At 33.7% G+C, this 14,018-nt stretch overlaps 3 protein-coding genes and 1 pseudogene across 3 annotated transcripts; 2 read left to right on the top strand and 2 right to left on the bottom strand.

Annotated features, from left to right (window-relative positions):
• Positions 1–17: 17 nt before the first annotated feature.
• Positions 18–1,074, bottom strand: LOC138338017 (putative disease resistance protein RGA4). The gene has a single exon (XM_069288478.1). It carries the CDS (start codon positions 1,072–1,074, stop codon positions 142–144), a length of 933 nt encoding a protein of 310 aa, XP_069144579.1. The 3' UTR covers positions 18–141.
• Positions 18–4,787, bottom strand: LOC101251707 (putative disease resistance protein RGA4). Its single transcript, XM_004245875.5, has 2 exons — positions 3,575–4,787; positions 18–2,675 (listed from the first exon to the last, which is right to left on the bottom strand). The coding sequence occupies exons 1-2, from the start codon at positions 4,005–4,007 to the stop codon at positions 1,525–1,527; spliced, it is 1,584 nt and encodes a 527-aa protein (XP_004245923.2). The 5' UTR covers positions 4,008–4,787; the 3' UTR covers positions 18–1,524.
• Positions 4,788–4,940: 153 nt separating this feature from the next.
• On the top strand, positions 4,941–8,969 carry LOC101261055 (protein LPA3). The gene is made up of 9 exons (XM_004245907.5): positions 4,941–5,157; positions 5,327–5,473; positions 6,745–6,792; positions 6,901–6,940; positions 7,073–7,173; positions 7,783–7,975; positions 8,068–8,166; positions 8,407–8,524; positions 8,636–8,969. The coding sequence occupies exons 1-9, from the start codon at positions 5,089–5,091 to the stop codon at positions 8,754–8,756; spliced, it is 936 nt and encodes a 311-aa protein (XP_004245955.1). The 5' UTR covers positions 4,941–5,088; the 3' UTR covers positions 8,757–8,969.
• A 1,357-nt stretch (positions 8,970–10,326) lies between these two features.
• LOC101266442 (disease resistance protein RGA2-like) lies at positions 10,327–11,704 on the top strand (annotated as a pseudogene).
• Positions 11,705–14,018: the final 2,314 nt, after the last annotated feature.

Below are 14,018 nucleotides of genomic sequence, written 5' to 3'. Positions count from 1 at the left end.
TTTTGATTTGACACTAATTATTTTTAATGGCTTGTTAATTAATACAACAGAAATAATATTTGAATAAAAAGATCTCTAACTACGATACGAAACTTGAGGGGGACTCACAAAGAAAGAATCCAACAAACAATGACACTAAGACTAATGAATATCCAGATTTGGAATGTGAGCAATTTTGTGCCAGTCTTCTCCTATTTCCTTATCACAGCGCTTTTCCACTTCTGGACAACCAGTAACTCCTAAATCTGTGAGGGCTGTTAGGTGCTGCAATCCCTCGGGTAAACGTTTTAGCATCTTACAGTATTTAACAAACAACTGTGTGAGTGAAGTTAAACCTTCCAGCCCCTGTTCAGGGAAACTCTCAAGAGAGTCACAACTTTCAATTTGGAGACGCTTCAAAGCATTGAGACTAGTCAGGCTGGTTGGCAGCTCTTTGAGATTCTTGAAGTCAAAGAAACTCAAGTATTCGAGATATGTAAGACTGGTGAACATCTCTTCTGGGAGTGAAGTTGATCCATAGTTAGCACCAATGCGGAGGGAAGTAAGAGTGCTAAGATTAGATATGGAGCTCAAACCTCTTGCTTTTATGTTGCCGTGAACTTCTAACTTCTTGACAGAAGAAAGGGTTGGAAAAACAAACAGAGGGCAATGTAAAATCGCCATCTCTTCAAGCATGGGGAATTTCTCTTCTCCTTCCTCTTTCACCAACCCTTTCAAATTACGAAAGAACCATATACGAAGTTTTTTCAGAGATGGAAACCTTCTTCTTGTGGAGAATCTAGAATGGACATCATCCTCTTCAACATACTCCACCTCCACAGACCCGTTTTGTAACTCTAGACTTTCTAGACAAGGCAACTCCCCAAAGGGTGGTAAGCACAAGCAGTTTTTGCAGCTTTTAATTCTAATGGAGATGACCTTCTTCAAAACTGAGTGATTTATCCAGCTTGGAAAATGGAATCCTCCGAAGGCAATGATCTCTAAATATTTCAGATTGGGGTGTGGTTTGAGGGCTTCAAGCACTTTAACTTCTTCGGATTCATATCTGTTTGGTCCATCGTTATCCCAACTCATGCTTAAAGATTGCAGATTTGCTTTTGCAGATAAATTGGCTTCTGCATCCGTATCATTCTTCACTCTCTCAAGGTGTGCGATTGAAATTGAGCCGCAAAGATTTAGGTTTTTCAGTTCACCAAGTTGATGACCTTTCTTGCTTCCCACAATAAAGAAACCTAGAGTCTTGAGGCATGTCAACAATCCTATCCTTGGTGGAGTAGAAGTCAATGGACAGCCATCAAGAACAAGATTACGGAGACTACTAAGTTTACTTGTTTGTTTTGGCAAACAATTAAGTGAGTAGCAATTATGCACATCAAGAGTCTGAAGATTTTGAAGCTTGCATAACCTCTCTGGAAGACTATGGAAGTTATTGCGAGACAGGTCCAGGTATCTTAAATGTAATAGATCTCCAATAGAAGAGGGTAATTGCTCAAGTTTTGAGTAACTTAGATTAAGCACCCTTAACTAGACAAACTTTTTCAAGAGTGGAGGAGAGTAAGAAGACACCACTCCAGCGAAACCAATGGACATTGTATGCTTATAATCTTTGACATTTATTTCGCGGATATTGCTGCTTGATGCGCTTGCCAAAAACAGAGATGTAGCCAAATCATGGATTAGATCATGTATCTTGAAATAAGTATTACCGGATTTAGCTTCAATCTCTTGGAAGAAACACCTCAAGTATAATTCATTCCATACTTCATTACCCACATCCTCTAGCTCCAAGTTTCCCTTTGATAAAAGAAAACCATGTGCCATCCAGAGAGTGATGAGATTTTCCTTTATCATTTTGGTGTCCTTTGGGAATACTGCACAATACGCAAAACATTGTCTCAAATCAAGTGGAAGATGATGATAGCTCAGTCTTAGAGCAGGCAAAATAGAACTTTCATCTTGAGGCAGACTCCAAATCTCATTATCTCTCACATGTTCCCATTCACTCTCTTCTCTCTTGAAGCGTAAAAGACCACCAAGAGTCTTGGCCGCTAAAGGCACACCACCACATTTCTTCACTATCTCCTTTCCAATGGCCACTAGATTAGGATTTGCTTCTCTTTGTTGCCCAAATGCGCGTTGCATGAACAACAGTAAACTATCATGTGGAGATAAATTTGACAAATGATATGGTTGCGACGTTCCCATAATTGATCCAACCTTTTCAAGACGAGTAGTAGCTAGAATAGAAGCACCTCTTGCTCCAACATTTAAGACTGCTCTTAACTTAGCCCACTTCTCTAGATCATCATTCCAAACATCATCTAAGACAAGCAAGTATCGTTTTTTATTCAATAACTCCTGGAGCTTCTTCTGAAATGAAGCCAAGTCCTCGACATGAGGAGAACTTCTTTCAATATTTCCTACAATTGTCTTAATTAACCTCTTCTCATCAAAATCATCTGAGACACAAACCCATATTTTGGGATCGAAATGCTTAGTCACTCTCTGATCATTGAAGATCATTTGGGCAAGTGTCGTCTTTCCTAGTCCCCCCATACCAATTATAGGGAAGACTGGAAGTTCTTCGGCAACGTTAATATTGTTTATCAGGATTTTCACTATCTCATCCTCCTCTTTGTCCCTTCCGTAGACTTTTGGTTCTGTTAAAACAAAACCTGTTCCAAGTAGTGTGGACACAAAGATATTTGTTACAATTGAGCTCATTAGAATGAGTCGGCAAGAATTATAGACAAAACAAACATTTAGACAGGAATCATAGATGGGATGGTGCAGGGCAAACCCATACAACCCACCCCACCTTGCAAAATTTTCTGTTTTCAACCCGCCCCACACCAACACACATAATTTGCTCTTTTTTTTATGGAAAAAATGCTGGATACTAACCACACCTATCGAAATCCTTCCCAGCAGAATTATTTTCCCCTACTTTCTTCATACCAATTGTTTTAACAGTTTAGATTGAAGTTCCATAACTCACAAATGGTAATCAAAAATAGACCCTTATCCTAAAAAACAAACTCTTTTTTCTCGAATGAGAAATACTTCGAAGAAGTCAGCCTATGTATACTTCTTATTAGACAGTAAAATTCGATAAAGAAAATCGTCTAAACAAATGTTAATGCAAAAATGAATCCAAACCCCTTGCATATGCCTTCTAAAATTCACACTTGCAAGAGCAGATCCAGACTAAGTTTTACAGTTCCACTAGAACATTTTTTGGACAGACTGATATAGAATTGGATCATAATTCATAAATATGCATTTTAACTTGACATCAACGGACATCTATTCCCTCTTAACTGTGCACAAGTACATACTTAAAACTCTTGTAAAGTTGAACAAGTAGACACCAAGTAGGACGCGTGTGTACTTGTTCAATTCTATACAAATTTAAAACCTACTTATGCAGATTCAAAGTTGAAGTTGCGCTCCACACCTTCAGACCTCCAACTCCACCCCGCCCCATTGCCATACTACTGTAGAGACGACGGTGAACACACAATGTGATAACAAATTGAATATAAACTAAAGCTATATTACTTAGTTCTCACACCTGTTTCACGCGTAGCAGCGGCGGCTTGTCTCTCTGTAATTTTTTCAAGGAAATGAAACTTCCTTCTATCCTCAGCAATTGCATCTAGTTTCTCCATTATCTCTTTCATCCTTTTCCCAATTTTGTGACGGAAATTGATAATTCCTGGATGAAAAAACCCTAATCGAGATTGCTCGAATCTTGTTGCCTCATTTTTACATTCGCCCAATATATCATCAACTTCATATGCAGCAGAATTGAGTTTCTGCAACCAATTCTCAATTGACTTGTCCTTCAATTGCTTCTCCTGAGCATCTTGTAGCACAGCTTGAATTGTGGAAAACACACTCGACAGCTTTTCAAATTCCTTTTCGAAACCGAAAATCAATACAAGTTTTCCTCCGATGAAAGAAGTGAGATTTTCTAGCACAACTTGAAGAAAAGCTTCCGCCATGTATTGATGAAATATTGACCAATTCAAATTTTCCGGTTTGCTCAGCTGATCAGTGTATAGACTTCCATATATTCCATGATAACGACATATACCAACAATTCTCCGTACCTCTGGTTGACTGGCTGAAGTTCGTCGGCCATGTTTTTTCTTTTTTTTTCTCCTTTTTTACTACTGTTCCTCTTCCTTTGAAAAAAATCAATGTTTAAAAAGGAATATATCAAGTTTCTTTTTTTAATTTTGTGGATTATGGTATTAGTATATTCATATAGTCTTTGACTTTTGCTACTTGATATAAATTTTATAGTAGTTTTTATTTTTGATATCATGCACGTTGTTGGTTGTCTATTGTGTTTTAATTATTGTGCTAATTTATTGATTCACCATGTAAATAGCTATGTTTTTTATACTAATTCCTTCTTTCTATTTGGATTTGTTATACTTAGATCGACTGTCTTTCTGAAACAACCTTTTTATCTTCACGGGATAGTGGTTATCCTTCTCATACTTTACTTATAAAATTTTACTGAATATATTTTTGTTGTAGCAAGCTTAGATATTTTATGTGAAAAATTAAAATTAAAGAGCTTGATAGAAAAAAAATGAAACAATCAAACATTACTTTTTTTTATAATCCAACCTCCCTATAAAGAGAAAATTTAGACTTACCACCTAACTAAGCATAAATTCCAAAAAAAAATACTTTTTTCGTTTAAAAAAGGATGACCTAATTTGATTTGAAACAAAATTTAAGAAAAAAAAAAGATTTTTTAATCTTGTGGTTCTAAATTAAAGTTATGTCAAATGTACCAAAATATCTTTTAATCTTGTGGTCTTAAACATGTCACGTGAAAAATTAAAATGAAATATGGTTCAAAAGAAAAAGGTTTTTTTTTTTAAGTAGATAAAAAAGGAAATATGGTTTGTTTTTTTTTTGAAACAGAGGAAGTATTGTAAGAAAATACAATGATAATGGATATAAACTTTTTTTTTTGTTCTAGTTTATAAAGAGGGGAATACACTTTATTGTTAACTCTTTTGAACCTTTCTTTTTTTCTCTCTGTCCTTGTGGTTAGAATTCAAAATGTGGTTATCCACTTTTCCAACTGCACTAACAGCTGCTGTTTCAGTTCCTTCCTCTCATACTCCACAGGTAACTTTTTTCTAATTCTATAGGGAATTTAGAATTGTTTCATTTGATAAGTTGATTACTTTGTATATGTTATTTTGTTCCTGTTAAAAAAGGAAAATCACAATTATGCTTTCTACACTACTTTTTGTTTTTTCGATTTCGATTGATTTTTGTGGATTATGTTTTGTAGGATTTCAGCTGGAGAAAGTTTAAATTGAAGAGAAATGTGAAAATTTCAAGAAATTTTGAATTTGCCATCAGTTGTTCTGGTGATAAAGCTGCTTCAATTGGGTTTGATGTGTCATTCCCTAAGGACTACACTGAATTACTTCAACAAGTATTCATTCTATTCGCTTTTTCTCCCCTTAAAATTGTGGGTAAAGGTAGGGGAAATGGGGGGAAGGGATTATAAGGTGGGGAATTGAACCCTCGGGACCGACTGAGCTACTAAGATTCTCCGCTTTTTACACTAACATTACTACGAAAAAGTTTTTTTTATTTTAAGAAGCCCCTTTTTCCACCAAGTTATTGTTAACCATACTATGTTACCATTTCATATTTCCTTTAACTATTGCAGGCAGATTAAGGTAATTATTTGCCAAGGGGCGGAGATAGAGTATTACTTATGGGTTCGGATGAACCCAATAACTTTTGTTTAGACTCTATATTTGTATTGGGAGGTCCATTTAATACGGGTACATACTTAATTACAAACCCAATAATTAAGACAGGCTATGAGTTTGGTGGCAAGTTATGAGCTTGTAAAATTCAAATCTTGGCTCCGCCTGTTTTAGTTGTAGCTAGCTTTCTCTAGATAAAAGTATAAACTGCTTTCTACATTTCTAATGTTTGCCATGGTTTCTGTTATATCACTTTGATCGCCTTCTGAAATGGGAATTACATCCCCACAGTACAAAAGGTGTGTCTATCCACATCATGCAGCTCTCTTGCTGCCTTGAGAAGACTGTTTTTCGTGTGGATCCTTATCCCAAAGCCCTTATGAACAGGCATTGTTGTGTGCGTACAAGACTGACTAACCAATACTTGCTTGAATTCCTAATATAAGCTAGTATACTTAGTCTTCTTGACCTAACTGTTTTTTGCTAATTATAAATTTCTCATAATTGAAGGCTCTTATCCCTCTTGCTGCAAATTCATATATTACATCTGGAAATGTCAAGCTCCCGTTTGTACCTTTTTATGCACATCATGTCCGATTACCATCTATCGGACTGTGTTTCTGTTAAGCTCTTGCACTTCTCAAGATTTATGTTTGTAAATGTGCAGCTGAAACTTTTTATGTAGCTCTTATCAACATCCAAATCTGTCCACTTTTGGGGCTTAAAATCGGAACGTAGACTATAAGTGAAAACATGATTAAACACGCACTAAAAGACACAGGAGTTCCTGTCCATTACATGATATCTTTTAAAATTCTTGAAATGTATGTAGATGTACACGACCACTCTAAACTTTTTCTATATCAAATGTCCGTTTTATGAATAATGCTCATCTTGTTGCTCATCGCATACTCGTTTTATTCACTTCTCTTTCTTAAGTCTGTGCTGCAGTTCTTCAATCATAATTCCGGAATTTCATGATTAACAGGCTAAAGAAGCAACTGAATTGGCATTGAAGGATAACAGACAACTGATGGTCAGTCAAATTTCCCTGTATGCCTTCAAGTGATAACGACACTTAAAAGAAATAATACAGTATCCATACTTTCCGTGGACTTAAAGAGCAAACACTTTCTTGTACCAGGAAATTGAATTTCCAACTGCTGGGTTGGGTTCTGTACCAGGTTATGCCTAATTGTCCTCCTTACATGGCAGTTTCTCCTGATTTGGGCATGTGAAGATCGGTATAATCTACACTAGCTCACTGATTTACCATTCATGTCAGGTGATTTTAATATCGTGGTAACTATCAACAGGTGACGGTGAGGGTGGAATAGAAATGACTGGAAGTATACAACTAATACGTGAGTTCTGTGATCTCTTGGTTATACCAGAGAAAGCCACAAAGACCAGAATTGTAAGTCTCTGGTTCCAAATGAATTTTATACTATATACTGTGAGTCTCGAAAAGGCTCTCTTGCTGGCTATTGCTCTTTTCATTGTATTGGAAGAAACAATCATCTGGTAGTTCGGAATATATATAAGGAATATTTTAACCATAAATGAAGTACTCAGAAAATTGGGGGGAAAGGCTATTACTTAATCCTTTATTATTGTACTGTACTGCATAGAGTGTGGGCTTAATTCTTCTATTTGCCACATTATACAAAATAAACCAAATTTCGGCTATTTGTAGAGTCCATCTATGTTGTGTCCATGCATGAGCTTTGCGTTGTTAATTATTTCTCTATATCGCAGCATCAATCTACCTTGATTTCTTGTTTCACATGTAAGCTGTTGTTACAACTAAGACAAGAAGTGAAGATGTTTCATATTTATGTTAAACGAATGGTGCTACAAAACTAGTGGTGTTGCTTTTTCCTCTTATCATATTGCTCCGTTATAGTTTCATCTTCTTCTACTTCAAAATTAGTGTTCCCTGTTAATGTTTGTGATCGCCTCTTTTCCCATTAAGCTCTTTTACTCTACCAGGTGCGATCTATCAAACTTGCATTAAACCTTTCAGTTTTTCCCGGAGGCTAACGAAGTGAAATTTGCAAGACAATCAATTTTTGGAGGAGCATCTTTTAAGTTGGACTATTTGACAAAGCCTTCTTTTTTCGAAGATTTCGGTTTCACCGAAAAGGTCAAGATGGCTGATCGTGTCAAGCCAGAAGATGAACTCTTTGTGGTCGCCTATCCATACTTTAATGTCAATGGTAACATTAAGCTCTCGCACCATATATAGTGTACATCAAATGATCGCTTTCATAGAAATGTTATGATGTCATCATTTATTTCTGCAATGTAGAGATGCTTGTCGTGGAAGAGCTATACAAAGCAGCAGTGTCGAACACTTCTAGAAAACTGATTATATTCAACGGAGAGCTTGACCGAATAAGATCTGGTTGTATCCTTTCTTACCACCAATCTTTTTCTCTTCAATCCATCAAAGAATAGAAGTTCCTTATTGCTCTGCATGATTGTCTGCATATTGTGGCAATGACTAACGTATTGCACCAGAAATAGGATGGACATCGTAGTATAAATATCGCTGCCTTTTAAGAATTACACAGAAGAAAAAATATATCTTCTAAACAATTGTTTCATGTTAAGTTACTGTATTCCATGCTATCTTTGACAAAATAAGATTATCCGCCATTCTTTTATCCGAAGCTGGCTGCACTATCCAAGACTCTTTTTCCTGAAATGGAGACGGTATATTATATTCACAATTTTAAAGGACGATATGGAGGAGTCCTGTTTAGGTAATCTCTTTAACCAAAGCTTTGAATGCCTGAACTATTTGTTAGATTGTTTTGTTATCACCTGAATTTTGCTCGTTTCCTTTTTTACTTTGACCGTCTGTTGTAAACTAGGTGTTACCCTGGTCCTTGGAAAGTTTTCCGAAGAGTAGGAAGTAGCTACATCTGCTTGCATCAACAGGAGTCAATGCCATCCTTGAAAGAAGTTGCTTTGGACATCCTTCCATCAGCTTGATTGTTTTGTTTATAAGTTGCACATTTCCCCTCTTTCTCCTGTTATTTGAAGGAAGAAAAACTGTTCATATCTGTGTTCTTTTATGACCTATGTTATTGCAGAATTCTTAATTCATGCATTATCCAACAAATCCCTTTACGGTGTGAATATGTTGATTTCGTTACACTTGTAATACACATGTATATTAACCTTCAAAAGTTGTTGAACACCACACTACCAGAAATTCTCCAATTTCTGATGTCCCTTTCTGTTGGAAAACTGACGGATATAAGGAATTTCAATGCTGTTCGAACGGTTCTTGATCCTTCTGGAAGATAGCTAGTCAGAGAAGGCTCATGTCCTAGTGTTTATGAAGGGACTTGAGCCTTTTTTGGTACAAGTAGTTGAATGGATGACTATTTGAATGAGACCAAAGTAGCTAGCTGTAGGCATTGAGTTATTTGGTAGATGAGTGAAAATGCACAAAGTTGATCACCAAATGGATGACTATTTGAATGTGTATATTGGTTAAGCTTTGATCTGTTTTTCTTTTCTTTCTGAGGTTCCAATACAGTTTATGCTGGATGTAGTTTTGTGATTGTATTTTGGAAGCAAATCAATTATTAATATCTATTCGTATATTAAAACTTTTATTATGTGAAATCTAATAGACTATGTTACTTTTAAGATCATAGAGTCTATTTGCTTTCTAGTAATATTCAGTGGCATCATTTTTTTTTCTGCACGCTAGGAATAGATCTCGTATACTCCCTCCTTCTCATTTTATGTGAAGTAGTTCAATTCGATACGCAATTCAAAAATGAAAAGAAGACTTTTAAAATTCATGGTCTAAAATAAATAAATAAATATTTGTGTGATTATAAATCATTTCATTAAGGGTAAATGGACAATTTAAAATTAAATTGTTACTTAATATAGAAATGTGTCATTTTTTTTTTTTTGGAATTGTTTAAAAAGAAAATAAATCATATAAATTGAAACACATGGAGTATCTACTTACAAAATTAGTAAAAGTTGCGTGTAGAAGATTTTGGCATACAAATTAGGGAAAAAGAATATATATACATCCGAACAATCGTAAATGATATGCAGATACCATCATCATACTTTTGAGACATTGGCGTCCACGTCGTCCAAAAACTAGAGCATATATATTAACGGACATCACGTGTCATAATCATATCCACCGACCCGACATTTATTAAATATTGGATCAATGGATAAGATTGTGTCACGTGTCTCTATTTAGTCTTCGGTTAAAGTGAATGACTTATATGCTCTAGTTTTTGGACGACAAAGACACTATTATACCAAAAATATGACAAACGATATTTACATATACCATTTACATAGGTCGAAGATATATTTATTCTTTTTTTCGTTGCAAATTATAAAGGGAAAGCAAAGTAGATTGAGATTCCATATGCAATTTTCATGACACGAAAAGTATGTATTTGTTGATCTCCGAATTAGTGTATTTATAAGAAGTAACTAATTGTTCATGACACCAAAAGCAATAATTTTGAACTCATTGTTTATTTGTGTTACAATTTAATTTCACTCTACACATATGGCTGAAGCTTTTCTTCAAGTTGTGATTGAAAATATCACTTCTTTCGTTGAAGGGGAACTTTCATTGCTTTTCGGTTTTGAAAATGAGTTTGAAAGTCTTTCGAGCTTGGTTTTCTACAATCCAAGCCGTGCTTGAAGATGCTCAGATGAAGCAACTCAACGGCAAGGCGATTAAAAACTGGTTACAGAAACTCAATGCTGCTGCGTATAAAGTGGATGACATATTGGACGAATGTAAATATAATATACATAGGACACCATGTAGGATGTCACGTAGAACGAGTGTACCTATTTGTTCAACTTTATAAAAGAATTAGGGTGTGTTTGGTAATGAACGAAAACATTCCAGTTTTCTTTTGGTTGAGACAAAAGCTTTAGAAAATGTTAGAAAGGATAAAAAAAAAAAAAAAAGCTTATTTGCATTCTCCCCATTTCCTCATGTTATAAAAAATTAAAATCTTGTATTACCCTTGACCAGGTTCTGTTTTAACTGAACCACAAATTTATGGAAGAGACAAAGAGGAAGATGAGATAGTGAAAATCCTGATAAACAATGCCCAAGAGCTCTCAGTCCTCCCAATACTTGGTTTGGGGGACTAAGAAAGACGACTCTTGCCCAAATGGTCTTCAATGATCAGAGAATAACTGAGCATTTCCATCCCAGAATATGGATTTGTGTCTCGGAATATTTTAATGAGAAGAGGTTGATAAAGGAAATTGTAGAATTTATTGAAGGAAGGCCACTACTTGGTGAGATGAACTTGGCTCCACTTCAAATGAAGCTTCAAGAGTTACTTAATGGAAAAAGATACTTGCTTGTGTTAGATGATGTTTGGAATGAAGATCAAGATAAGTGGGCTAATTTAAGACAAGTGTTGAAGGTTGGAGCAAGTGGTGCTTCTGTTATAACCACTACTCGTCTTGAAAAGGTTGGATCAACTATGGGAACTTTGCAACCATTCCGGTTTGTCAAATTTGTCTCAGGAAGATTGTTGGTTGTTGTTCTTGCAACGTGCATTTGGACACCAAGAAGACTTGAATCCCAACCTTGTGGCTGTCGGAAAGGAGATTGTGAAAAAAAGCGGTGGTGTGCCTCTAGCAGCCAAGACTCTTGGAGGTATTTTGCGCGTGGGAACATGCGAGTTATTTAATCTATTTATTATTAATATAAAATATTATAATCCGAGACTAGTATGATAATGTTGATGTATGAATTTAAAAACAATTCATAAGTAAAATAGTACCTCTTAACGAAAGTATATGTCTTTGAAAAGGTTGGATCAATTATGGAGACATTGCAACCATATAATTTGTCAAATTTGTCTTAAGAAGACTGTTGATTGTTGTTCATACAACGTGCTTTTAGACATCAAGAAGAAATAAGTCCTAACCTTATATGCTTCAATTTAAGTTTCAATGTTTCTGTGAAGTGTTTGCTAATCCCAGTTGGCACTTTTGACTCTAAAAGGGTTTAAATTCTTATCTAAATTTGTTGATTTCTATTTTTAGAAAGAAATAATAAGAATGTTTATTAGTATTTTTTAGAATATTTATATAAAAAAATTAATTTATAATTCACTTTAAAATTAACTAAATTAACTTAAAAAAAAGGTTAACGCAACAAGGCGAAAAAGTAATTGTACTCTCATAAGAAAATTTACTTTTTCCTTGTAATTACACAGTACGTGCATCATCATGATACAAATTTTTTCTTTTTAAAAGAAATTATTGTCCCTATCTTGAGTTTGTAAGAGCTTAATGGACAAAAAGTAACGATTTTTTTAAAAAAGAAATGGGTAAAAAAAAAAGACATTTTAAATCGTGACACTTATAATATTTATTACTCAATTTATTTTACAAAGAATAATCTATTTTAATTTGGTAAGAAGTTTAAATACTTTCTTCGTTTTATAAAAAATGATTTTATTTTATTTTTAGTCTATTTCGAAAAGAATGACTCTTTTCTTTTTTTGGCAACAGTTTAAATTTAACTTTTCACGTGACATGTTTAAGACCATAAAATTAAATGACATTTTGATACATTTGACACAATTTTAATTTAGAACCACAAGATTAAAAAGTCATTTTTCTTTTCTTAAATTCTGTTTCAAGTCAAACTAAGTCATTCTTCTTAGAATGATAAAACAAGGATTTTGATCATGTGGTCCTAAATTAAAGTTTACAAAATTACCCTTTTGATCTTATGATATTAAACATGTCACGTGGAAAGCTATTATAAAAAAAAATATTTTTCTTCAAACAAACCAAAAAAAAATAAAATCATTTTTTTAAAAGAGAAAAAGTATTCTATCTTTTGAAAGGTTGTGCTAATTTAGTTGTATTTAATGAGGAAATGAAATTTGTACAAATAGGACTTTTAACTTAAACATGAAAAGACTCCAGCAATAGTATATTGAAATTCAAAAAATTTACAAATGAAATTTCTATATCAGGTATTAATGTTCGAATATTTTCTTTAGATAATTCTAACATGGAGAATTGAAAATTTTAAACTTTTAAAAGTGGAATTTGTAAGACACACAATTATGAATAATGGGTAACGGTGAATGGTGATTATGAATAACTTTGATGGTTGACAACATTGATAATAATTATTATGATAATGATAGGTGCTAACGAGTTTTAGTTATTAGGTATGAAAAATAAACAAAATGATAAATTGTTATTGGGGCCACTATTATTTTTGTAAAAATACTTTAATTAACAAATATTTAGTATGTAATATTAAGACTTTATTATATATTTTAGGGAAAATTGTATATAATATCAAACTAATAACCTAAATTAAATGGAATAGCTAGGGTTTGATTTAATTGTGCTCCATAGCAAACATTAGCTAAAATTTGCTAGTGTCTCTCTCCCAAAAATCTCGCTCGCCACTCTCCATTCTCGCTCGCCTCTCTCGCTTTATACAGAGAAGTGTATAATTCTGTTTCTGTTTTGTATAAAGCGAGAGAAAATTGTATATACACATGCAAAAATGTATATCTTCGTGTTATACAATTAATTATACAATGTACAAACATTTTACTTCAAATATTGCAGAGAAAAAGGCCAACGAATTATACAATTGCAGTGAAATACAATTTTCCCTAGCTTTATACAACAGAAGTGTATATATTGTGTTTTTGTATAAAGCGAGAAAAACATATATCTTCTTGCTATACACTTATAATTATGCAATATACATACATTTTAATTCGATTCAACTGTATGCAAAACTAATTATACAATTGCAGCGAAATAGGCCAGCGAATTATACAATTATATATGTATAGCAAATTATAGAGTTTTATGTTTGTCATGAAGCGCAATTATGCAAAGTTTGTTATAGCATACAAATATGAATTTTTTGTTTCATCCAAACTATTTTGATTAAATCATTAATAATAAAATCAAAAACATTCATCCATGTCTAACATGTACTTCCTCAATTTATTTTATTTGATTCATATTAACCTATATAGTAATTCTATACTTTACTATTGGTACTTATGAAATTATAAATTTTGTACGGCCAAAGAAATTGTCCATAACATTCCACATTAGAACGCATGCTAACAAAACAAAAGTTATTGAAAAAATTTACTCGTATTATAGGTTTATATCTAATCAATAAAATTAGTTAACTTTTATTATTATATAATTTAATGGAATAAAATAAATTAT

This window comes from Solanum lycopersicum, chromosome 8 (genome assembly GCF_036512215.1).
Source record: "Solanum lycopersicum chromosome 8, SLM_r2.1".
Taxonomy (NCBI): Eukaryota; Viridiplantae; Streptophyta; class Magnoliopsida; order Solanales; family Solanaceae; genus Solanum; species Solanum lycopersicum.
Note: the sequence above shows the minus strand (reverse complement) of the source record. Positions and strands in the feature narration are given on the sequence as shown.

Coding starts and splice junctions, on each gene's coding strand:
- LOC101261055 (XM_004245907.5), top strand. CDS start 5,089: ATGTGGTTATCCACTTTTCCAACTGCACTAACAGCTGCTGTTTCAGTT. Junction 6,941..7,072: donor TGGGTTGGGTTCTGTACCAG/GTTATGCCTAAT, acceptor AACTATCAACAG/GTGACGGTGAGGGTGGAATA. Junction 7,976..8,067: donor TCCATACTTTAATGTCAATG/GTAACATTAAGC, acceptor TCTGCAATGTAG/AGATGCTTGTCGTGGAAGAG.
- LOC101251707 (XM_004245875.5), bottom strand. CDS start 4,007: ATGGCGGAAGCTTTTCTTCAAGTTGTGCTAGAAAATCTCACTTCTTTC. Junction 2,676..3,574: donor CGCTGCTACGCGTGAAACAG/GTGTGAGAACTA, acceptor TACTTGGAACAG/GTTTTGTTTTAACAGAACCA.
- LOC138338017 (XM_069288478.1), bottom strand. CDS start 1,074: ATGAGTTGGGATAACGATGGACCAAACAGATATGAATCCGAAGAAGTT.